Here is a 24,379-nt window from a genome sequence, read left to right as displayed (position 1 = left end):
CAGCCTGGCTCAGTTCTGGCTCATGCTGGGCCTGAGAGCTCTGACTCCACTGTGCTGCCCCTTTATCAGAGGCAGCAACACAGGGCGACAGGCAGCCGGTCCGCAAGGGGAGCTGGTTTTTAAACTGGCTCCCCTCACAGACCAGCTCCCACCTGGCACCCCAAGGCAGAGGCAGCAGCACGGGCTGGCAGGGGGCTCCTTGGGCGTGGGGCTGGAGCACACTTGCTCCCAGCCCCACCCCCGGGACTACAGAATAGTCGACTGATAAAAATTAATGAGGTTACTCGACTATTCAGTTAACCAATATTTAACACCCCGATTACACACCAGCCTCCCCTAAAGACCAAGCCAGATGACTAGGCACCATCTACAAGATTACTGACCAGGTCCAATATTAAGAAATTCCCATCCATAAATTCTCCCCCCAGGATCACCTCTTCCCTTCTTCCCCACACAGGTGGGAGCCTGAGAAAAGAGATGGACCCTGAATATCAGCAGAGTTGGGTCACTGGAGGATGCAAATTTCAGAGCTAGGTGCCCTGTACGAAGACTGCTCTTCCAGGTGGGTGCTGTGTCACTCAGGGCCTTGTGGTCACAAGACAAGGAACGGGGCAGAGCTGGAGTGCAAGGCAATGGGGGCAGGGGAACTCAGGGCAATAGGTATGCGAGCCAGTGGGACCCGGGGTTGGTTGATAGGCAGCATGGGGAAGCAACAGGGTTATAAAATTGCTGTGAGGACATCTGGGCATGGTCTGGAGCCTTGGACCCTCCACCGTAGAATTGCACAGTCCAGGCTCCAGCCTGAGCCCAGACATCTATAGTGCAAGGCCCAAGCTCTGCAGCCCAAGGCCTGGGACCTGACTCAGCTGACGGTTACTTATCAGAGTACAGACATACCCTCCCCTCCGCAAGCCAGAACCCAGGCCAGACAGGGCCACCTGCACTGGCCCACAAGAGAGTCAAAAGGTAAAGGAAGCATGAGCAGCATAAAGGGAAGTTTTAGGAAGGTCAGGTTTTCCATACCAGATCAGATCAGCAGTCCAGCGAACTGGGGAAAGCCAATGTCTGCTGTTCCAGAGAGTAGCAATTCCTGCTGCTGCCTCAGTGAAAGCATTCTGTTGTACAAATGGGCACTTGCTCAATGCTGCTCATGGAGATTGGGGCGTGGAGGGTTCCTTCCTCACCTGCCTTACCCCACCCATCAGTTTACACCTTAAAGCATGAAATTTGATCACTCCATTGGCTGGCATAACTATACATTGTTCACACAGTAATCCAGCTCTTTTCTACACCCACTTAGTCAGAAGCGGAGTATTTAACCATCTGACCTCCCACAGCAGCACAAAGATAGCAGCTGAGCAACCGAGACTCTGAAATACAACTTCAATGTAACAAACTGACACTCTACAGAGCAGAGCTGTGAGCATTGCCCAGCTTGACTGCAACAGAGATGTTGTTCTCCCCCCCCCACCTCGACTAGTCACAGGTCTATACATGCCATATTTGCATCCCCCCCACTTTAAAGGATGGTGTATAATCATGTTTTATATGCTAAAACTCCTTTTTCCCCCCTTAAAAGGGTGCCCACTAGACTGCATGCAGGACAATTCACAAAGCCCCTATCCCAAGATTTCACACCCCTTCTTTTGCAAGCCCAAGCGCATTGAGCCATTTCAAACCAACATCCAGCATCTCTGCCTCATTCCAGACTCAAGCCAAGCCTCAAACCTGGGAACTAGCCTTCAGTCACAACCATTTGAGCAAACACAGAGAGCCGCCCATTGCCTCAATGCCACACAGGTACGTGCATGACAAGCAATTTTCTAGCTTTTTTTCAGGCACCTCAGACATACATCCAAACCAACCAAACCCATTTACCTGAGGGTGATCAGGAGAGATTCCCTCCCCGGAGCACTCCCTGCAGCACCTGGCACTGAAATATTGCAGGCTGAACTTTGCCCCACTTCCTTTTGCTAAGGGAAACTGCTTCCCAGGCTGTGGCTGCCTATAGGACAGACCACCTCAATCACCACACAGCAGATACACAATCAATTGCTTTTTCCATTAGTTACTGATTATAGGCAGGCAGGCAGGCAGGAGCCCTTCAGTTACTGAAAGGAAAACTGCATGTAGGATATGAATGGGCAGCTTGTTCCACTACTGTCCCAGTGACGAGGTTACATGATTCAGCTGCTTCAGCTGGAAGTAAATTCATGCAAAACACAGATTTTATGACTGAATTCAGCATGGCAGGATCACAACAGTGCCTCTGTTATGGTCTCAGCAGGGCTGTGCCTATGCCAGGACTGGTTTGCCTTGCTTCCAGTATTCCACTTACAGAAAACAAATGCCATCGTTTCAAACTAAAGGCCTGATCCTCTCCTGCTAGCATCTGCAATGGACCCAGAGGTTAAAAAAAAAAAATCAGCACTTACCAGCACCATTCAGATAGCAAATCCAAACAGAAGTTTGGCCAGTTTGTTTCTCCAATCTTGATTCAACTAATAGATCTGTGAGGATGGTCTCATTAGAGATACCATATATTAGTTCAGCTTTCCACAGAATGAGAACAAGAGCAGCAGGCAAAATGCAGTAGCAGAGTTGTAGAAAGTTGTGTATTTCAATAGCTTTGGGAGAGACTTAATTATTAGCACCTGGAACTCTTCTAGCAGCAGTTTTCATTGGGAGGATTTCAAAGCATTTTGGAAACATTAAGCTTCACTATACCCCCCAAGGCAGGGAAAATATCCACATACTAAAGATGGAGAAACTGAGGCACGCAGTGTAAGTGATTTACACATATAGACTAAGCGGTAGAGCCAGGTGAAGAACTCCTGACTTCTACTCCTGTGCTCCAACCCTGGAATTGCTATTTTCCGTTCCACACCTTCAAACTTTAGGCTCTAAAAAGCTCCTAAAATCTGTGATTTTTAAATAAAATTTTATTGGTTCAGTAGGGACAAAAACAACACATAAAATACAGACTGTCCAAGTTTTACATGGCGATGGTTTGAGTTTAGGATCACATGATGTTGACTAAGTGTTGGTCTGGAACTAAATAAAGATGCAACATGCTGAAACTAGATCTGGAGAAATATTAATTTATGCCATTTCCTGCCCCACCACTCCCACTGCCAAGCGGAGGCGGCACTTCCACAGCACTTTTCTCTGCATCAGGTTCTTAACAATAAGATTTAACATCTCCCTAAAGCTTTTTATCTGCAGATATCAAAGTGCTTACCAAAACAAAGACAATCCATTCCCCCCCATATCCCCCTCCCCCCGCAATACACACACTTTATCTCAGCACCTCCACTGCTCTGAACAGGAAGAAAACACCCTCCAGTCAGTTTTCAGATGTCAATGCATTTAGAGAGCTGACAAGGGGCACGAGGAAGATACTTTCAACAGTCAGTCCAGTTATCAGCAGAGCCTATGTCCACATTTCTTCTCTGGGGTGCTCCCAGCAGAGGCAGGATTAATCAGGACTGTGGAGTATATAGCAGAGCTGCAGGGAAAGGCCAAGGGGGAAGGAGTACACAACCATAAATTCCCTGGGATTATCTGTGCTGGGTTATCATGGGAAATCACGGAAAGTTGTAAATAATCAAGTGTAGGATCTCTGCCGTACAAGGCATTCTGCTAGAGCCATGGGAAGTGTTTTAGGGCATCTCTAAGACTATACTCCAAGAAGTTAGTAACAATTGCTGGCTTTGAAATTACATTCATGAGACATGCAATCCACAAAACAGGATTTTGCTGTGCTGTAAGACTCCATTTCATCTTGTCTCACACCCCTCCCCATCTTCACTTCATTAGGGAAAACCCCGACAGCTAGACAAGCCTCTGTTTCGAGTTACATAAATAATATAAACTTAAAAAACAACAAAAGGTCGGGTAGCACTTTATAGACTAATAATATAGCCTGGTAGGTTGCCAGAGCTGTGTGCAGGAGCAAAACCCTTGGATTTGGAACATGGTCGGATCAGTGGGTGGGTGAACATCAGATGTGGTACAGTGGCTTGTCACAGTTCATGGAAGGAAGAGTCAGGCATAGCCTGTTGCCTGCTACTGACCAGATCCTGAATGCCTTCAACTCCCATTCACTTCAATAGGAGCTGGGGTGTTCACCATTTTAGGCTTGGGACCCTAGGTAAGCACAATGGTTATGCAAGCTAGAGCTTGAATGTCACAAGCGCAAAAGGTGCAAATAAGCAGTTCAGGAACGCAGGGTCCCCAAGCCTGAGGAGACCCACTGCTAATACTTCACTGGAATATTTGTCCCTCTAGGACCCTCTATCCAAGGACTGCAGAGTGCTTTAATGAATGAATTTGTAGAGCCCTGCAAATCTTCAGATACCCGCTTTATATCCACAGGTACATCTGCAGATGTAAATGTGGGTATCTGTGGCTCATTTTTGCGGCTAAGGATACAAATTTTATATCTAGAACCCTGCCAACTTGTGGATATCTGATTTAGAGCCACAGATTTCAGTGCAGATATCCATGGCTCATTTTTGACACAGGGCTGAATTTGATTTGGGAAAGGTATTGGGTAAAATTTTCAAAATTTGGGGAATGGAACATGAGCTCCTAAGTGACTTTGGAAAGCTGTGGAAAATGTTACCATCATCTCCATTTTAGAAACAGGGAAGCTGACAGCAAGACAGAATAAGTGACTCACCCAAGGCCACGCAGGAAATGAGAGAGAGAGTCAGGAATAGAATCCAGGTCTCCTGACTGCCAGCCCTGGGCTTTAAATGCCAGACAATCCTTCCATCCCAATGCTTGTGATGAGGCCATCGTGACACACAAATGCACAGGCACAAAGAGCATCAAGCTAATTGATTTTTACTTCACAGTCTCAGCAAAACAAATCTGCATTCAGAACTTTTTTCACATTAATATATTAATTCAACTTCTTCAAAATAAATACTTTTTTTAAAATAACCATTTCTTTACATCACTGCAATTTCAAGAGCAAATCTAGAAAAGTCAGTGCACAGAGCTGTGATATGACCAGCTAAAAAGCTTTCAGATCAAACTATAAAAAAAACAAGAGGTGGGTCTTGTCTTTCAGGCAGGTTGCATGCAGCAGACCTCAGTAAGCTTCCCGAGCACATGAACTTTCTGCAGAGTTGCTTGGAAGAGCTGTGCATGATCTCCCAAAGGAAATCTACAAATCTGACTTATATGCAAGTCTGCAGGATTCTCAACACAGCTGGCTACTGATCAGTCCTATTAGGGTTCCAAGTACCACAGTGACCGCTACTGAGAGCAATATAAAGATGACATTATGGAACAAGCATGCATGAATTTCTAATGGAGCTGAAGAGCCCTTGTGAAAGCGCAAGATTAGTGTTATGTATAATTCATTCATATCTCGTCTGGGAGCATAAACAACAGTACTAACCATCAGTTGAGTGCTGAAACAAAGGAATGTTCTGATGCCATGTTACGCTGGATAACCAGCGCTGAAGGGATAGTTCCAAAAATTAAATCCAACTGCAAGTGAACACATTGTTCTACATACTTCTGCATGGAGCGCCTTGCTATAGTGATGGGAAGTGATGTGCATCTGCTGCTAACTCAAAAAGACAGGACTTGTATGTGAACATTCATCATGGAGCTCAAGTCAGCTTGAGTATGCCAAACAAGCCAGGAGGTTCAGAGATCAAACCTTTCTGAAATGTTGGAGGAGACCGTCCTGTCAGCAACTAGAGAGATGCTGGCTTGGAAACTCGGCATTCCAGAGACTAGAAATGTCAGTCCTTGTGTTTTCTTCTGTTGAAGGAAATCTGGAAAACACAGTCCTTGCGGGGCCAGATTCTGATCCCCTTCCTAGGAAAATGAGCAGTAAGGAATTTGACAGTGATACAATGAGAAGAATCAGGCCCTCAAGCCTTTCCAGGATACAACTGCAGTATTACAAAGGTAATGAAACAGAATGAACTTGTCTATGTGGGACTCCTTCCCACATGCCCCTGGTTTTACTAGCAGAAGAGGCTGCAACTGAGAACCACTTAGGAGAGGGAAGGAAGAAACCTCAGGAAGTCAGGGAAAAAATGCTCTTCCACCCAAGCCAAAATGATACACTCGGTTCCCAAATCCTTCCATGATGGAATGTGTACAAATTATTTGCACACCCACCTCAACTATACAGCTTAATCAATTAGACAGTAAGATGCTTCACTGGTCAGAAAGTGCAGCCTGTGTTATTGGAAAGGATAAAACAAAGGTGCGTTAATGACTAGAAAAGGAATGGTCAGGATTTAGTGATCTAAGATCCACTTGCCTGTCTTACAGTGAAAGAGACTGCAGAACATTCTAATGCTCCAATATACTTAAGGACTAGTTAGGTGCCACTAGCCTTGTAAGGAGAGTCAAACATTTCCTCAAAAGATAAAACTTGACTGTGCCAAGATAGGCAACAATGCACTTTGTGGGGGTAAAGCAAGAGTTCAGGTGTTCCTGGTGAAGGAAGTTTCTTAAGCACTGGAGCAAACTGTAATAGAAATCAGTTTCCTTCCAACGCCCAGAGCTCCCTCTGCAGCCTCCCCCTGCAATTAGGGAGCAGATGAAAGCTAGATGAGACACACTGGGCTAAAGAAAAAAATCTCCAGTTAAGACAGGTCTTGTTGTAGTGTTAGAGATCTGTTAGCTTTAAAACTAGAATGGTCACCTCATTCCAAAGAGGACTATTTTAATTGTACTGGTGGAGAAGGGATGCAAGAGAAACTGTCTCGGACATTCTAGCTATCACTGGGCACAGGGAGAGTAGGAATTTGACAGCAGGGAGAGAAACTTCCTCAGGGTTGCAAGTGATAGTCCAGTTCATTTTAAATCTCTTCCCTCATTATGCATGTCTCTCATCTACCGGCCTTGAGGGAAGCCTTTGCCTCTTAAAGCTGTACACCCCACCCCAAGATTCAGCCAGATGGAAAAGAAGGAAGCAATGCATTGTGGAGAGGTTCTTTTTCGGCTTATTGGGTCTTCTTGTCCTCTGGTGGGAAATAAGGAGGAGGGGGAGGCTGGTCCTAAAATAGAGGAGGGGAAAATATGTAAGCAACATAGATCAAGTTAGAAAATTAATTAATTCAAACATATGCTTTGTCTCCAACAGGTACAATGGGTTTAACACAATTAATATTGCTGCTTTTAACCCTCTGCTACCCATACATGATCACTATCCAGATTCTGCACATTTAATCTCATTTCCTGTCAAACTCACCAGTGGCCCAATTCCCTCTATGACGACTCTGGCCCCCTTTACATATGCTATATACAATCGTTTATTACATATAGGACTGTGTGTGAAACTTACTGTGGGCATGTAGACGTTATGAGGGTTGACTGGACTGTAATAAGCACTGGCAGCAGCTTCTGCAGCCTTCGCTTCAGCTATTACAAACAAACACAGTTTAGAAAGAGTAGCTGACACTGCAGGAACTTCTATTATCCATAAAGCTGAGCATGTTTCTGTCTTCCAGATATTGACCAACCCCCAATTTGGTACCCACCTGATCTACAAAGTGGCAACATCACCACAAAGCTACATAGTCTCAGAGAGGTAGCTGGGTTAGCCTGTAACTTACAAACAATGAGTGTTGGCTCCCTCTCCCCCTCCCTCCCGGACAGTCTCTATGACAAAGGATAAGTGGACACAAACCATGCCTCAGAAATGGTAACAAATTACATATAAAGACATTAATTGATTAACACATTGCAAAGGCAATTTCCTTTGCCTTAGACATCTGCATTTTCACATCAAAAGCTATGAATGGGAAACATCAAGCTCACTTAGCCTCATTAAAACAGGTCCTACAATTGACAGGTACTTCTTTTGCTGTTATATAGATATCTTGGTTTATGTTATTTCTACTCCAACTCATCTGATGAAGTGGGTTTTACCCATGAAAGCTCATGATACCAAACATTTTTGTTAGTCTCTAAGGGTATGTCTACTCTGCACACTTATTTCTAAATAAGATAATCTGGAATAGTTATTCCGAAATAGCATGTCTACATCAGGGAAGCCTGCCTCGCACTAATTTTGAGGCTTCCCTGCAGTGTAGACGTGCTATCTTGATTTAGAACCCCAGGAGGCACTGTGGAGGAATGCCCTGATGAGGAGCTATTTCGAAATAGCAACAGTGGAGTGTCTACACAGGTCTTATTTCAAAATAGCTATTTTGGAATAGGCGTTATTCCTCATAAAATGAAGTTTACAGATTTTGGAACAAGCCGTCCATTATTTCAAATTTATTTTGAAATAACGGAATGGGTGTGTAGATGCTCACATTGTTATTTTGAAATAATGCTAGTTATCTTGAAATAACGATGCAGTGTAAATGCACCCTAAGATGCCACAGGACTATTCATTGTTTAAAAAGCTACATAGTTAGTGGGACCCTTTCAATGTCCGAGGGTAAAGAATCAATACCCGTTACTTAAGTGACAGTCCTGAGCTGAACAGCTATAGATTCAGAGTCAAGTGGTATGCTAACCTCTCCCCCAACTCCTTTGAAGAGATCCAGCATTATTAAAGGTCTCGCTCAGCATTTGTTCCACATGATTTTAGAGATTCCAGCATTATTAAAGGTCTCGCTCAGCATTTGTTCCACATGATTTTAGAGATTTCACATGCAAGAACTTCAGAAAATGTCCCAAATTAATTTGGAAAAGATGTAATTCAAACTACAAGTCTGAGTTTTGTAACCTGCCTCAGACCCATTTTCATGAAATGCCTCCCATCCAATTCCAACTTTTAGGGAAGCATGGGCAGGTCAGATTAACAAGGCTTGTCCTGCTTAGTTCTCTGGCTTTCCGATGGGATGCAGCACATAATGGTAGAGCTGTGCTAAACAAATGCTGCTCAACTCTATGTATTTCTATCATGATTCACTCATTGTTCTATTTCACTGAAAAGTCAGACGGATTCCCATTGAACTGCTGCTGCAAGCGCTCCTTTATAAGAGCATTTCTATTACAGAAAGCATTCTGTTCTCACTGAGACCGTCTTACTCATCAAATCTATTCCCCTGCTGATGAATATAAACTTTTACACTGATTGCCCCCTCTTATTTTTTTACTTCTGTTAGCCCTGCAGAGTAATGTCACTATTGAAATACAGGCTGGATTCAATTCCAGTTCTCACAGAAACAGAATTGATCCAACGGGAGAATGTTTGTTGATGAACTTGTTGGAAAGATCTCAGGTTGATCACTGGACTAAACTGTCTCTGCAGGGCTGGCAGTTAGGGGAAAAAATCTTTTAACTTGCAAATAGAGCAAGTTGGCTCTGAAATCATCAAGAGATATATGCGAAACCTCAGTCGTGCCAAGTTTAGAATGTTACATCTCTGCTCTGAAATGCATTTTAAAACTTTTGCTCATAGTCATTATGCCCCATAGACAACTATTTGCTGCACATTTCTGTATGGCCTTGGTAGAGAGAAGAGAAATATTCATGAAAGTATCAGATCAATTTATCATCAATGGCTGATGCCACTAACAAAGAAAGGGGTTCTAATCTACCTCACTAGACACACTTCTCACCTGCAGGAGTGGAAGGAAGATCTGGACCACTGGCTGAAGACTCCATGGGCCCACCAGGGTAAGGAGGAGGTGGAGGTTGCATGTAGCCCATGGCTCCATCCATCATGGGGGGACCAGGATAAAACTCTGTTAGGAAATAAAGTAACCATCAAACATTGTAGGAACGGCTGCTTTGGGTCAGCCACATACAATATACAGCCAAAACAAGTCTGAAAACCAGATACAATTCAATAAATTAAAGTGCTTAAATTCATAAAGTGCTGAACCAAACTGAAAAAAATCCAAACCCCTCCAAACATACAGGCACATTCCTCTCTTCCTTAGGCTACTTTTAATTTAGTGACTGGAAAGATTTCCTTATTGAGTCTGCAGACTCACCAGGAGGTGGTGGTGGGTATGGGTATCCTGCTGGAGGGGGACCATACATCCCATTGGCTGCAGGTGGGGCAAAGGCATATGCTCCATTCGGCATGTAGGAATAACCATAAGCTCCATTGGGAGCTTCTCCTCTAGAGGCTGTGAAAACAAAAGCAAGTTGATTATACCAGATCCAAAAGACTCCGTGTGGATCCAAGTTACTGGCTGAAATTCAAAAATATTTAACCTGTCCTGCTGTACCTTATTCTAGGAAGGTTCCATGCACCTTGTGCTCATAACAAGCCGTCATAAAAAAAGTCAACTCCCCCTCCACCATTATCTATATTAGCCTTGTTGTTAAAATAAATTTCAATACCTTGAGACGCCACTTGCAGCAGACGCTGTCCAAACTCAATAGCGCCTCCAGCTGAAAAAGTCATTTTGAATGTTACAGATCCTTCCCAGCCACCTGTGAAAGAAAACATAAATCAGATGGAAGAGGAGAATCTGTTTCAGTGTTTAGACTCTCTGCCATGAGGCAGTTGTTGTAATCCATCTACAGATCCCTCACATACAGCATTAAAGTACTTTGCTTTTGCCAAATACCTTAGAAATCTTGAGGTAAAGGAGAGGACCAACATAATTATGCTTTGATTAGAAAAATACATGCTGGCCACGAGTGTTTCAGATCAAGATGTGTGTGAAGTTGAAGCACCAATCAGAGATTAGAAAGGCTACAGAAGTTGTGTGACTGTTGTCATTGCCAACCACTGACAGTCTAAAACTCCACTCTGGCTGCTTTGGATCGGTACAGGATTAGTGCAGAATTCAGGGATTGTCCTAATCCACTTTTGCTAAGAAGTCTTGACAGCTAGTCAATCATTAGCTATAAATTAGATGGGGGGACGAGGGGGGGGGGGGAAGGAGGGAAGGAATTGAGTACCCAGTGTAGCAAAGAACATAAATGGTATGAAAAAGGTGAGCTACTTAAAGCTACTATAGAGTCCAAGGCAGATGTTTGAGGATAGGATAACAAATACAGGAGTGACATCCCATATTTCAGGCCTAAAATGAACAGGAACAGCCCAAGAGTCCCAGCAGCACACCACAGAGGTGTCAATGGCAGGACAAGAAAACTAAACCAAAGACTCTTCTGTGTGTTACAATGACATTCCTATTAAAGGGGAACTCCTCTGGGAAAGGCTTGCACAGATTTTCAGCAAATCCTTTTGCCTTTTACATGGTTTTCAGAGCTTGTTCTCACTATGCGTGCTCCCTCACAGACTGGTTTGTCCTATTTGATCTTGCACAGGAGCTATAATGCTGACTTCCAGGATCACAGACGGTGCTGTAATAAGTATAGGATTATGACTTCAGCACCAGGGCAAGCAAGAGAAATTGAGCTGGGGATGAGAGAGAGGTGATTAAATTGCAGGTTTCCAGCAACAGGGAAAGGTGGAACACAAAAAGTACTGGGTTTTATATGTTTTATACATTGTACTTGTATAAATAATTTTCCTTTTCTTCAGGTTTGATCAAATGTGTAAGCCCTCTTTTAAAACCATCCTCCCTCAGGACTGTCTCTTTTCTTTCACGCCTGAAATAAAATACATAACGCCCATTTATTCAGTTTCCTGTTATAATAAAGTGACATGAGATTGGCTTTATTGCTAAGGTGTGTTACAGCAAAAACATGCCTTTCCTTGAGCTACATAAGAGATTTGTGATGGACAACTGTTTCTGGTTACTTGTTGGAAAGTGAGTTTAGGAAGAAGCAGAGAGGTTTAGCGAAGAATAATCTGGACAAGGATTGAAGAAATTATCTCTACAGGCCATAGCTTACTGACAGTTCTTTGAGCAGGGATGGGCAAACTTTTGGCCAGAGGGCTACACTGGGAATGGCCATTGTATGGAGGGCTGGGTAAAGGATGTTGGAGGCTGTGCAGCAAGGTGTGACCCAGTCCCCGCCCCTCATTCTACCCCGAGTCCCCATTCCCTGCCCTTCTGACTGGCCCCCATCCAACACTTGTGCCACTCGTCCAGAGCTGCTGCCTCGCTGCTGGAAGCATCAGGACACTGCCCAGGTCCTGGGGGAGGTTAGGCTGTGGGAAGAGGAGCTAGAAGGAAGGGGGGGGGGCAGGGTCTAGCCACCCCTGCTCATCATGCTGCCTGGAAGTTGGGCTGGGATCTCCTGGCAAGGCTATCCCGACTTCACTTCCCGATGGGAACTCAGAGGCAGCACTGAAGGGTCTGATAGGCCAGATGTGCCCTTCAGGACATAGTTCCCCTCGTCTGCCTAAAAGCCTTGTTAGCATGACCTTCTCTCTGTTATGATCCTCTTATGGATGTTTAGTGAATGAGATAATTCGGCCAAGTAAAATTTAACATTCAGAACAGAGTAGAAATTAGATTGGTTTCTGAAACAGACCAACTCATTGTAACTGGACTTGGAGAAAGGGAAAGGAGAAGCATTTTTGGTTACAGATTTTAAAGAAATACATACATGTTAAAAGTACTGAACACTGAGTATCCACATGGATACCACCCATTTTAGCTTATTGCTAAACTTGATACTTCTCTGAATCTGACGCTGTGCAACTATCCTTGCACTACTGTAACCAAAAAATACATACCTCCTGTCTCTGCTTTCACTGTCCCCTTGATATAATTTGCTCCAAAGACAGGCTGTTTAATCTCACAATCTTTCAACAGATAAAAAGGCATCATGAAAGACTGCATAGGATCCTTTCCCTTGGACACAAAGATAACCTGCAGGGGAGAGGAGCAAACTCACAGTAAGCCACATTTAGAACAAGCACAGCACATAGGGATAATTTACTGCGCAAAGATGGAGTTTGGGGTGCTGAAACTGCTTCCCACGCCTGGAGCTCTTCATAAACCCTGCAGGTCACCAGACCTTCAGAATAGTAGCAAAATGATTGTAAGCTGAAGTACCTTCTAGAAACATACATGATCTAAACCTCTCTCCTCCCGATTTCTAGTGAGCTTGCTGCTCTCTGGATGGCTATGATTAATAGTTTAACTAATGCATTAAGCATTTGCATTTCAACCTAAGGATCCCTACCAGGCTATATAGCTGCTTACAGAAACTAATTAGTATTTATGTCTTTTGACAAGGATTTACAATGCATTCATGATGCTGCTGAGGTCCAAAGATCAGCCATTTTTGAGAGCTCCTAGATTAACCATACTTGCAGAAACAAGAAAAAATTTTCTGTCACTGTCTATTTAAAGCATCTGATCCCATTACAAAAACTAATTACTTACTCTAAATGGAGTCAAGAAGACACTTCCTTTCTTGGTCCCTTTGAAGGCATCTGGCACGTGTTCCATATCACTGAATGTAATTTCTACGTGGTCATAGGTCATCAAAACGCTACAAGCAAGCAAAGGAAAGAAGAGGCCCACTATTAGAACTTGATCCAGAGGAGTGTTTTGTGTACTATTTGGGAGCCTATGTAATGTGAGCTGATGACCTCAATCCAACACTCAGCAGACAAGTGTCCCTATCATAAAAAGCATTACCACAAATGGCTTTTTGGTCAGTTTCTGGGCTTGTCAACACAGTTTTTAAATGGATTTAGTTTGATTTAGAAACTGGTAAGTTAAATCAGTGCAACTTGCTAGAGTGGCTGCAGTTACACCAGTATAAAGGTGCCTTATATTTATATAGCTTAACCTCATAGTCATAGCACCTCTATGCTAGTATAACTGTCCACAATAGCAGGGGGGTTACCTGGATTAAATTACATTAATGTAAAATCCAACTGCTAACTGAAATAGTAAAATCTATGCATAGAACAGGTCTCAGCAGACATCTGCACAAAAACTGAGTGTTGGTCAGGTCCAAGAGGTCAGCAGCCATGAGGAGTGAACTACCCTGCTGTGCCAGAACAAGTGCCTAATATGTTACAGCTGACACACACTGGCAGGGAAGCACAGGGAAAGGTGTTCTGCTGCTAGCCAGACTGAGCATCTTCTATGGCAACACAGGATTTTAAGTCTCCAGGGCGCCAACTCAACATCTTTCTCCAGCACAATATCCACTAACAAAGTAGCAAAGGCTTCAGAGGAGTAGCTGAGTTAGTCTGTAACAGGAAAAACTTAAAAAACAACAAATAGTGTTACAGCTCCTTAAAGACTAACAAAACGTGTAGAGGGTATCATGAGCTTTTGTGGGCACAAACGCTAGCATAGTAGAGGGTAGCTTCCAGAGAGTAGGAGATTGCTGAACAGCGGAGAGCGTGGCAAGGGGGTAGGAGATGGATCCGCCTGGGTCCCTGCCGCTGGCACTAGATGGGCATCACGTCCAGCAGCACTAGAGCACAGGGATGTTAACATGTGTGTAACTGGCTAAGTGTGTAACCATTGCGGCTACACGTGGGACAGCAGCCAGCACTGCCAAGAGCTGCTTTTACGCCATCTGCAGGGCGCACCAGCCCCTGCCACCCCGCTCCCGCGGAGCCGGCTGCCGCCCCGCCTCCTGCCCCCGGTACAGAAAAGAGCAGCGGGCGCCCCAGGGAGCCGCGTGTAACGGTTTGGGGTAACCGTGTAAACGGCCGCCTCGTACACCCGCAGGGCGCGCTGTGGCCAGGCCAGGAAGCGGGGATCAGGCTGCATGGCCGGGGGGGGGGGGGGGGGTCCCACCACTCCGGGAAGGGGGGAGGGGGACTCTCCCTCGCCCCCAACGGCCCACCTTAAGGGCGGGACCTAAGAGCCCCCCCCTTGCCCAATCACGTGACCCAAGCTCTACCCCACCCCCCGCGGTAACGGCTCCCGGGGGGAGAACCCCGGTGGAAGGGGGCGGGGCTCTCACCTCTCGCTGTTATTGACGATCACGCCACCCCCCTCCGAGTGGTTCCTGTTCAGCGCCATGGCCGCCGCCCCCTCGAGCTCCCGGCCTCCCGCTGTGGCCGACTTCGGTCTATGGGATGCAAGCAACACTGCGCCTGCGCAGCGAGAGACCACTTGGTGTGGGATGAGGCATGCGCTGAGATTCACTCGCCCGGTATGCAAAGCGGCTCCGCCGGGCGGCGGGAGCGGAGCATGCTGGGACTTGTAGTCTCCCTGGGTCCTCCTCCGCCATGGTGTGTTGCATGCTGGGACTTGTGGTTCCCGTGGGCCCTTTAGAGGTGGCGTGTTGCATGATGGGACCTGTAGGCCCCATAGAGTCCCTCAGCGAGGGGTTATGCTGTAGGAGCAAAGTATGGCTCGTTTGTCATTCCCCAAATACAGGCAACTTTTAAAATCAAAATAAAATATTAATTCAAAATTGTACAAACGTCTAATTGCTTATGTAGCTGGAATGGGAGCATGAAGCTGGATTTCACCAGTTATGATGTAAACTTCAAAGAAATGTGCGAAAAGAAGCAGCCGCAGAAGTCCCATTAAATTAAGTCTACGAGTACAATGTTTCATTTGTGCTGTCATTAATCATGATGTCAATTATCAAGAATATTAATTTGTATATTTTCAGTCATGCAAATGGGCATTCTGATACGGCTCTTTGTTGACCACTTGTTCTGAATTTTGATGTAGTTTGAGTCTGTGATCTGAAAAGGTTGCCAGCCCCTGTGCTATATAGCTATACTGACCAGACGGCCCAGTTTTTCCGGGACAGTCCCAAACTCAAATGTTCTGTCCCACTTATCCATCAAGTAGGGAAATGTCCCAGAAAGCCCGGCTGGATCTGGCTAGAAATGGCTCTGCCATTTCCAGCCCCCACTGGGACACCCTCGCAGACAGTGCTAGCATGGCACAGCAGCAACCCCCCACTCCTCCCAGGATATAAGCAGCTCCCTTGGTGCTTTGCCCATGGGCAGGCAGGGCTGCTTCCAGAGCTCCATTGCAGTGCATACTCCCACCTGGCAAACCCTCACCTCCGAGAGTACCCTTCCCTCCCCCCACAGGACTGTCTCTGCTGTGCGGGGCCGCCGGTCAGGCCATGCCGCCTCCTACATCCGCAGACTGTTCTTTGTACAGTGGCTGCTGCCACCGCCACCACTGCTGGAGGGGGCGGTGCTGGTCTGAGGAAAAACCCAGCAAGATGTTCCTTGGAGCTGCTGCCTGAGCCTTGGCAGGAATTGTGTGGAGCCCGGCTGGGGCGCTGTGGGGTGGGGTATGGTTGGTCTCTGCCAGGGCACTCTGTACACTGCTGCACTTTCTCTCCCTGCCCCTTCCCAGCCCCTGGGGGAGCTGCAGCACACAGAGCCGCTCACTCTTCCGCGGGGCTGCCCACCACGTAGGGGAGGGGAGAGCTGAACTCCCTCCTCCTCTTCATCCTGCTGGGGCAATGGCAGCACTGTCCAGAACCTTTCCCTTCTGACAGGGGTGATGAAGCCAGACTCCCACATCCCAATTCCCCTCATTCACTCCCCTCTCCCCCTGCCAAGATCCCGCACCTCCAGCTTCCTCTGATACCTTCCCTTCTTCCTGCACCCTCACCACTTGCAAGACATCTACCCCCACCCTGATCCTTCATCCACCGTTGCTCCTACACCCTCCTTCCTGGCCACAGACTGCATCCTCCCATGGTCCTGCTCCCTCCACCTGGCCAGACACCCTACTCCCAGCCTGCTTCTTCATCCTACCTCGCATCCAGCCCTTGCAACCTGTCCCCCTTCTGTACCCCACCTGCCTCCCAGATCCTGCATCCCATTGCTGTCCCACTCAGCAGCCCTGTCCCATACACTGAACCCCTAAGTTTTGTCCCTAACCCAGAGCCTAAGGGGGCCTATAAAATCCACTAAGTCTGGAACCCCAGAAAAGTAAATCTGGCCTATGGGAAGCCCTAAACCTCAGTCCTCCCTGTCCCTTCCCTTCACCCCGTGAGGCTGGAGCACCAGAAAAGTGAGGTGTCTCAGGTGGTGGGGCCACATCAGTGAGGGTTGGGGGTTTTGGAAGGAGTTTTTTGTTTCTCACTTGTGTGATCCCCCACTGATTTTTCTGTGTCAGTGGCCTCCGACCCTAAAAAGATTGCCTACCCCTGCCATAAATAAAGAAAACATTGAACCCTTTTGTGTTGGACATAAATTAATATTTTACTTTATTTAAAATGAAGTTGGATAAAATAAAATGAGAAAGTTAAATGCTTAATCTGTTTAATTATTTAAATTAAACCATTCTCCCTAGCTGCAGCACTACCAAAATGGCTTGGGTGTAATTGGGTAATTAATAGTGAGTTTCCATTAGCAACTGGTGATCCATGGAAAGGTTTACATTGAGCCAGGTAGTCCATGGGCCAAAATGTTGGAGAACCACTGAAATAGAGCCACCCTCGGCCTCTCCCCTGAGAGACCATCGCAGGCTTCCTGCTGCTCCACAAGAACCCACAGAGAGATCGGGTCTGCTTCCACGGCAGTGAAATCACCATGTCACTTTGGTGTGGATGATGGACAGACTCTTTGTGAGTCTTCCTCATTCAAGCAGTTGATGATTTAAACATTGTGTTAAGACACCACATGAAAACACTTGGCACGGCTACAGAAAGGCAGAATGTATCGTGTCTCTACAGAGAGAGTTGTCGTGACTAGGGTTGTCAGATGGCTGAAAGAAAAACACTGAACACCCGCCCAAAAAAAACCCACCGGGAAAAAATTTGTTGCAGGAAAAAGTAAAGGGCGGGGGGGGGGGGGGGGGGGGAGGAAACCAAAGTTACTGAGCAAAAAAACCCTCTGAGAACCTGGATCACTGCTAGGGGTTACCAGCTAATCATTTAAAAAAGAAAACAAAAAACAACCCTGGACATGCTTGGAGGGCGGGGGGAGGAGCACCAGCCTGGCTGGGAAGGGGGGGCGGAGGAGATGGGGGGCCAATGGGAAGCAGGGCTGGTCATGTGGGGGGGCGGGTGGAACGGGGCTGGCTGTGGGATGTCGGGGGAGGGGGGACCGGCCGGAAGGGGCGGGGCGGGGCTGGCCGGGAGGAAGGGGGAGTGGGAAGCAGAGCTGGTGGGGGGCGGGGGCAGCGGGGGCCGGGAGAAAGGGGGAGCGGGAAGCACAGCTGACTGGGGGTATGTAGCGGGGGCAGGGCTGGGAGGAAGGGGGGCAGGAAGCAGAGCTGGCAGGGGCAGGGAGAGGTGCAGCGGCGCTGGCCTGGGGAAATCAGGAAGAGAAACGGACTGGTGGGAAGCACAGCTGGGGGGTAGTGCAGGGGGGCTGGCCGGGGAAGATCAGGAAGGGTAGTGGGGGAGAACCGGCTGGCCGGGAAGGGAGGGGTGGTGAGCAAATTGGCCGGCGGGGAGCGGGACTGACCTGGGCACTTGCTGCCTGTCCCGTGCAGGCTTCCAGCGATGCACGAGTGAGGAGGAGGCTTCCCCTCCCCTTCACACTCAACCAATTGAGGGTTCCAGGCAGCAATTGTGGCCCCGTCTCCCAGCTGGGACTCCCAGCCGCTCCCCCGTCCACACCAGGCTTCCGTCCAGTGCGCAGCCGGAAAAATCAGAAAATACCGGACATGTCTGGTATTTTCTGGGGGGTTTTTACAGGACAGAGTGCGCAAATACCGGACTGTCCGGTACAATACCGGACACCTGGCAACCCTAGTCATGACTTGTGTGTCTGGGTGAACAAGCTCTTTGTGAGATTTGTGAAGAGATGAGATGTTTTGACTTTCAGTTTCAAGGGATTTGTTCTGTCTTTGGACTGAACGTTATCTACACCTGAATGGAGTTAGCAGTGACAATGCATTTCGGAGTTATTCTGACACACAAAGAGAAATCTGTGCTAAAGACCCCACATCCAGTGAGAGAAAATGCTGCTGTTAGAAGAAGTCAATTTAAAGTCTCTCCAATTTTCTTCAAAAATCACCTCTACCAGGCAGTGGAACTTTTACTGATGGTCCCTTATATTTTTGAAGGGTAACTAAATGTTAACTGGATCTTCTTGGGTAATATCAACAGATTGCTTTTGGCCCAATGCTAGCTTAAAGTTTAAATTGGATCAGGCCCTTTGTAAGCAGGTTGGGAAGTGGTCTCATTTGGCAATTACAGCCGGTCTCCGACTTACAACCACCTCCACATACGACCATCCGCATTTACAACCAAAGCGGTCGTAAATGTGGTCCCCGAGTTATGAACGCGATCTGCGCATACGAACAGCGCAGTCACCATGTAACTCAATGGGATCCATGTTACGAACACTTCGAGTTATGGCCAAGTGTTTGGTCCGTAACTCATTCGTAACTCAGGGACCGGCTGTATTATTAAGTATTATTTACATAACAGGCATTGCCATCATGGTACTGACATGTACATTTCTCAGTAGCTTTACATATAAAATAGACCAGCCCCACTGACCTCCATGGGAAATGTACCTTTCAAGCAGCAGTGGTAATTATGAACTTCTCCACCCTGTAATTGACATGGTTAGTTCCATATTGTCATTATGACATGTGGAAATGGAGGACACTTAATAGTTTTGCAGTAACTTCAAAAAATGCAGTTCCAGTACATCTCATTAGGCATGTAAATTCCCATTAATCAGTTAACCAGTTAATTTTAGGTCACGGTGGGGTTGTCCCCTCTGGAGCAGCCTCTGTTCATAGCAAGCTGGACTCCGCATGGAGAGAGGCTATTCCAGACACTGGTGTAGTCCCTGCCTGTGAGGCCCCCGGGGTTCTCCAGAAACAGGGGCTACTCCGGACAAGGTGGGGAGCTGCTCCAGCCCCCTCTGATTACCAGTTAATTTGAACTGGTAAGCATCATCCATTAAGAGGTCTGAGGAAGTTATCCCCTGAAATTGTGGGATAGTTCTGGATGATTCCCAGGCCCTGGGTTAAATGGGGCTGAATCTACACTGCAAAGTAATAGGTCTTGGATCCTGGATCTCATTTTGAATCGAGGTTGGACCCCTAGCACTGCAATGTCAAGGGACCATAGGACTGGATGCTGGATTAATATAATTGCAGTATACTTGCATGGGGGGAGGGCTCCTATGAGGCCCAAACCCATCCCTATTGGTAGAGGGTAGTGGGAGGAGTTCTTAGTTGGGTCACATGACACCCTTTACTTCTGGTCATGTGTTTATTTTGACCCCGAAAGTACTGCCCCAGGGTGGGACATCCTGTGGCAGGTGGGTGGGGCCTAAGTAGTCAGGGGCATGGCTAATGGGTTCACAGGGTGTGGCTAAACGTATTTTTGGTTCAGAAAATATGGTCACCATAGCTATAGCTGGAGCAGAGCAAGGGAGCTGGAGCAGAGCATGCTGGTTTGTAGCAGGTGGCCTTAGATCAGACTTCTGCTTCCCTATCTGCACAGTGGGCGTGCTATGCTCCCTGGGTGGGGCTGCCAGGTCCCACAATCATGGGGAAGGGTGCTTTTCAGGGCTATGGTGCAGTAAGTGAGCCCTGTAGTTTGTAGGAGTCCAGGCATCCAAGTGAACTGGGAGTCCGTAGCTGGGCCCATGGCCCCATAGCTCCCACCCACTGCTCATTGCCCCCAAAATCAAATTGGCACGGGCCCACAAAATGTCAACATGTCTCATCCCATCACCTTTTACAGTCGCGCCCACTGTGAAGGAGTCAGCAGCTTGTGATTTGCCAGCATCAGCCTGCAGACAGTGGTGCAACTCCCTGGTCACAAATATCTCAATTATGACACCAGACTCATCCCTTAAAATACAGTTAAATCAATGGCTCACCTTGGGTTGCAGTACTCTACAAAGCTGCATCAACTAATGCTGAGACAGTCAGACTTCCTTCACATTGAGAATATTGCAGCCAAAAGTCCCAAAGGGAGCTATGGTCCTAGACTTAAATGTTTCTTCTTTTACTAAAAACAAGTGGCACCAGCCAAGAAGGAACTAAGAGGAAAGAAAACAGCATGTGGACAATACAGAAATAACATTAAATATAAAGGAGAAGTTAGTTGCTTGGGAAGGTTGGACTAGATCTGTTTTGTTGGTCTTGCTCCTTTGTGGGCTGCCCAGCAACAAATAAATTCCTCTACTCAGCGAAGTGAAGGGACCAATATAATTGCTTGTGCACAATATATATTTTAAATGAACAAAAAATGAATTTCCAAATTCCTCTTTCAGATGTTCAGTGTGTGTGCTTAACAGACTGTTTTGTGGCACTAAGGAGCAGAGGAATGGTTAGAGCCAGGTGTATTATACACTGCAAATTCTTCACAGGGTTAATTTGGAAATTAGGCAAATTATTAGTTTTTAACCCATCACTAGCTAGCCTCAACAGAGCGCTGAGCAAAAAAGGCAGTTTCTATTAAACTCCCCTGGATCTATATTTTTCTATACTATGGTAGTAGAGATAATTCTAAGATTTATTGTTATCTTTTTAGGAACACTTCTTAAGAGTGTTTGGAAACACACATATCTTCTGTTTACTCTTCCTTCTGACCAGATATAATAAAATGCTCTAAATCATTTGGTGCCCTATGATCTAGCAACAAATGTTTCACTTGGACCTGGCCCTCTTCCTTGCATCCTGTCTTAAAATAATTTTTGGTGTTGTCTGTGTCCTGTGGGTGGGTGTTTAGATTTGTAAAGTGCTTTGGCACAATAGGAGTTACAAGTTATTTTTGAACCAATGTATTTTTTTGTGGGTCACACCATGTTTTTTTTCTAACGAAATTTCCTCACTGACTCAGGAGTGGCAAACACACTCATTTTTTCTGGGCTCATATCCAGTCTACAATCCCATAAGTAAGAACTGTTTGTACATCACATTGCAAAACCGCCAGACATATATGGTGTAGTTGGCAGGATCTACCAGAGAGCAGCGCAGGACTGAGATAAAATGGACACAGAGCTATTTCAGATTTCTAATTGGTGTCTGGGTCAGTATTCAGATTACTAATAGAACAGGTTGAAAAAGCTCCTGTTTGTACTATGGATAATAGGGAGGTCAGTCCCTATTGCTACAAGATGATTGCCGAGAACCATAAGCTTTTTGGAAACAAAGATGTCTCTTTAATACACAGTTTATTTTTGTCTTTGGAAATACTAAGGACTGAAAGATAATGGGCGTGACTAGGAATCATGGTGATGAATGTAGTACAAACTACAGTAGGCAAATGGATGGGGAAGATTTTAATAGGACTGACAAGATTTTTTTTTAAGTTGTTCTTAAACTAGAAGAAACAGTCTCAGGATTTTCTCCATTTCAGTGAAAAATTTATATTTTAAATTGTATTTAACTTTCCCCTTCAGAGTTTGCAAACCAAGCTCATTGCAGCATTGTGTCAGAAGATTAAAACCAAAGGAAAAATGGACTAGTTTCTTTCCATTGTCTAATCTCTGTGAGGTGCAAAAAGCAAACAAACTAGGTAAATTATGAAAAAGAAGATGATTTCAAAATTCCATTTTAATAATCTCTATTGTTATTGGTAATGCAGAAATGCAAGAGTGCATTTATAATTTTTAATAGCCCCCTCAGTTTCTCTTTAAAACATGTTACAAAAGTTAGGGGGTGACTCTGCCCCTTTTAAAGTCAACAGCAAAAGTACCACTCTGTTCAACAGAAGCTAAAAGAGAACCCCTGGTAACAAAATGCAGCAAGGTTGCCAATTCTCATTATTTTAGTGAGTGTCCAAACACCCCAACTTCTGCGATTGTGATTCTGTGGGAATCTTAACTTTCATTTTTAACATTTTTTTCTTGTCACTGCAGACAAAAGCTGCACAATTTGAATCCCAAAGACACAAAAACAGGAAGGCAAATAAAAGGCACTCAACTAGAGATGTTAGATATAGTTTAACTCAATCATTGTGTAATTGCACCACATGAGAGGCAGCAACACAGAGCAGCAGCCCCTTCTGATCCCACCGAGCAGCCTCTTTCTGCAGTGAGCCCAGGCCTACCGTGGACAGAGGCTGTTCTGCAGCAGCAGACCCTGTCTGCAGGGGCCCCGAGCTCCCTGCAGACTGGAGCTGCTCCAGCATCCTGCCTGCCCTCCCGCCCCGACTGTCTCTGTGGGAAGCAGCAAGTGGGAGGCAGGAGGCTCTGCAGAATTGGCACATGAGGAGAGCCGGCTTCCTGCATGTACTGGTTCCCATCTACCCCCCCACCTTCTGCGCTGCCTCTCTATCAGAGGCAGCAGCGTGTGACCGGGGGGGGAGGGGGAATGCAGGGAGGGGCAGGCAGCTCTGCAGGATCCGGTGCTCACGGGCATCGGCTCCCGCATCCTTCCCTTATAGAGTCTCATAGACTCATAGACTTTAAGGTCAGAAGGGACCATTATGATCATCTAGTCTGACCCCCTGCACAGTGCAGGCCACAGAATCTCGCCCACCCCTCTTAGAATAATCCTCTCACCTATGTCTCAGATATGGAAGCCTTCAAATACTTTGAAGGCCCCAACATGCAGAGAGTCCTTCAGCTGTGATCTGTGCCCAATGCTACAGAGGAAGGCGAAAAACCTCCAGGGCCTCTGCCAATCTACCCTGGAGGAAAATTCCTTCCTGACCCCAAATATGGCGATCAGCTAAACCCTGAGCATGTGGGCAAGACTCACCAGCCAGACACCCAGAAAGTTCCCTATAGCAACTCCTATCATCCCTCCATTGACCTATTTCCAACTGATAATGAATGGTCAATTAGTTACCAAGATCATGTTATTTCATCCAACCATCCCCTTATCATAGAATCATAGAACTGGAAGAGACCTCAGAAGGTCGTCAAGTCCAGCCCCCCGCTCTAGGCAGTACCAATCCCATCTAAATCAACCCGGCCAGGGCTTTGTCAAGCCGAGACTTAAACACCTCTAGGGATGGAGACTCCACTACTTCCCTAGGTAACCCATTCCAATGCTTCACTACCCTCCTAGTAAAAAAGTTTTTCCTAATATCCAACCTGGACCTCTCCCACCACAACTTGAGACCATTGCTCCTTGTTCTGCCATCTGTCACTACTGAGAACAGCCTCTCTCCATCCTCTTTGGAACCTCCCTTCAGGAAGTTGAAGGCTGCTATCAAGTCCCCCCTCACTCTTCGCTTCTGCAGACTAAACAGACCCAACTCCCTCAGCCTCTCCTCATAGGTCATATGCTCCAGACCCCTAATCATTTTGGTTGCCCTCCGCTGGACCCTCTCCAATGCTTCCGCATCCTTTTTGTAGTGGGGGGCCCAGAACTGGACACAATACTCCAGATGTGGCCTCACCAAAGCCGAATAAAGGGGAATAATGACATCTCTGGATCTGCTGGCAATGCTCCTCTTAATGCATCCTAATATGCCATTAGCCTTCTTGGCTACAAGGGCACACTGTTGACTCATATCTAGCTTCTCATCCACTGTAACCCCCAGGTCCTTTTCTGCAGAACTACTAATTAACTGGTTGGTCCCCAGCCTGTAACTATGCTTGGGATTCTTCCGTCCCAAGTGCAGGACTCTACACTTGTCTTTGTTGAATCTCATGAGATTTCTAGTGGCCCAATCCTCCAATTTGTCTAAGTCACTCTGGACCCTATCTCTGCCCTTAAGCGTATCTACCTCT

General features: G+C 46.4%; 2 protein-coding genes across 4 annotated transcripts in view; both read right to left on the bottom strand.

Annotated features, from left to right (window-relative positions):
• Positions 1–2,759, bottom strand: part of UNC13D (unc-13 homolog D) — a 57,169-nt gene extending 54,410 nt beyond the window's left edge. Inside the window, exon 1 of one of the 3 annotated variants that reach the window (XM_075903643.1) lies at positions 1,879–2,759. The gene's annotated coding sequence lies outside the window, so the exon portion shown is untranslated. Of the gene's footprint in view, positions 1–1,023; positions 1,181–1,878 lie in introns of those variants that run through there. The other 2 variants (XM_075903640.1, XM_075903641.1) reach the window with 2 other exon arrangements.
• A 2,076-nt stretch (positions 2,760–4,835) lies between these two features.
• WBP2 (WW domain binding protein 2) lies at positions 4,836–14,920 on the bottom strand. The gene is made up of 8 exons (XM_006136448.4): positions 14,752–14,920; positions 13,203–13,311; positions 12,548–12,683; positions 10,291–10,383; positions 9,936–10,073; positions 9,558–9,683; positions 7,325–7,401; positions 4,836–7,037 (listed from the first exon to the last, which is right to left on the bottom strand). Exons 1-8 carry the CDS (start codon positions 14,808–14,810, stop codon positions 6,984–6,986), a joined length of 792 nt encoding a protein of 263 aa, XP_006136510.1. The 5' UTR covers positions 14,811–14,920; the 3' UTR covers positions 4,836–6,983.
• Positions 14,921–24,379: the final 9,459 nt, after the last annotated feature.

Source organism: Pelodiscus sinensis, chromosome 20 (genome assembly GCF_049634645.1).
Source record: "Pelodiscus sinensis isolate JC-2024 chromosome 20, ASM4963464v1, whole genome shotgun sequence".
Taxonomy (NCBI): domain Eukaryota; kingdom Metazoa; phylum Chordata; order Testudines; family Trionychidae; genus Pelodiscus; species Pelodiscus sinensis.
Note: the sequence above shows the minus strand (reverse complement) of the source record. Positions and strands in the feature narration are given on the sequence as shown.

Excerpts from the sequence above, each read along its gene's own strand:
- WBP2 (XM_006136448.4), bottom strand. The coding sequence starts at position 14,810 with ATGGCGCTGAACAGGAACCACTCGGAGGGGGGTGGCGTGATCGTCAAT. Across the intron at positions 10,074-10,290 it reads GCTGCAAGTGGCGTCTCAAG|CCTCTAGAGGAGAAGCTCCC; the intron begins GTATTGAAATTT and ends TTGTTTTCACAG. Across the intron at positions 7,038-7,324 it reads ATAACGTCTACATGCCCACA|GACCAGCCTCCCCCTCCTCC; the intron begins GTAAGTTTCACA and ends CCTCTATTTTAG.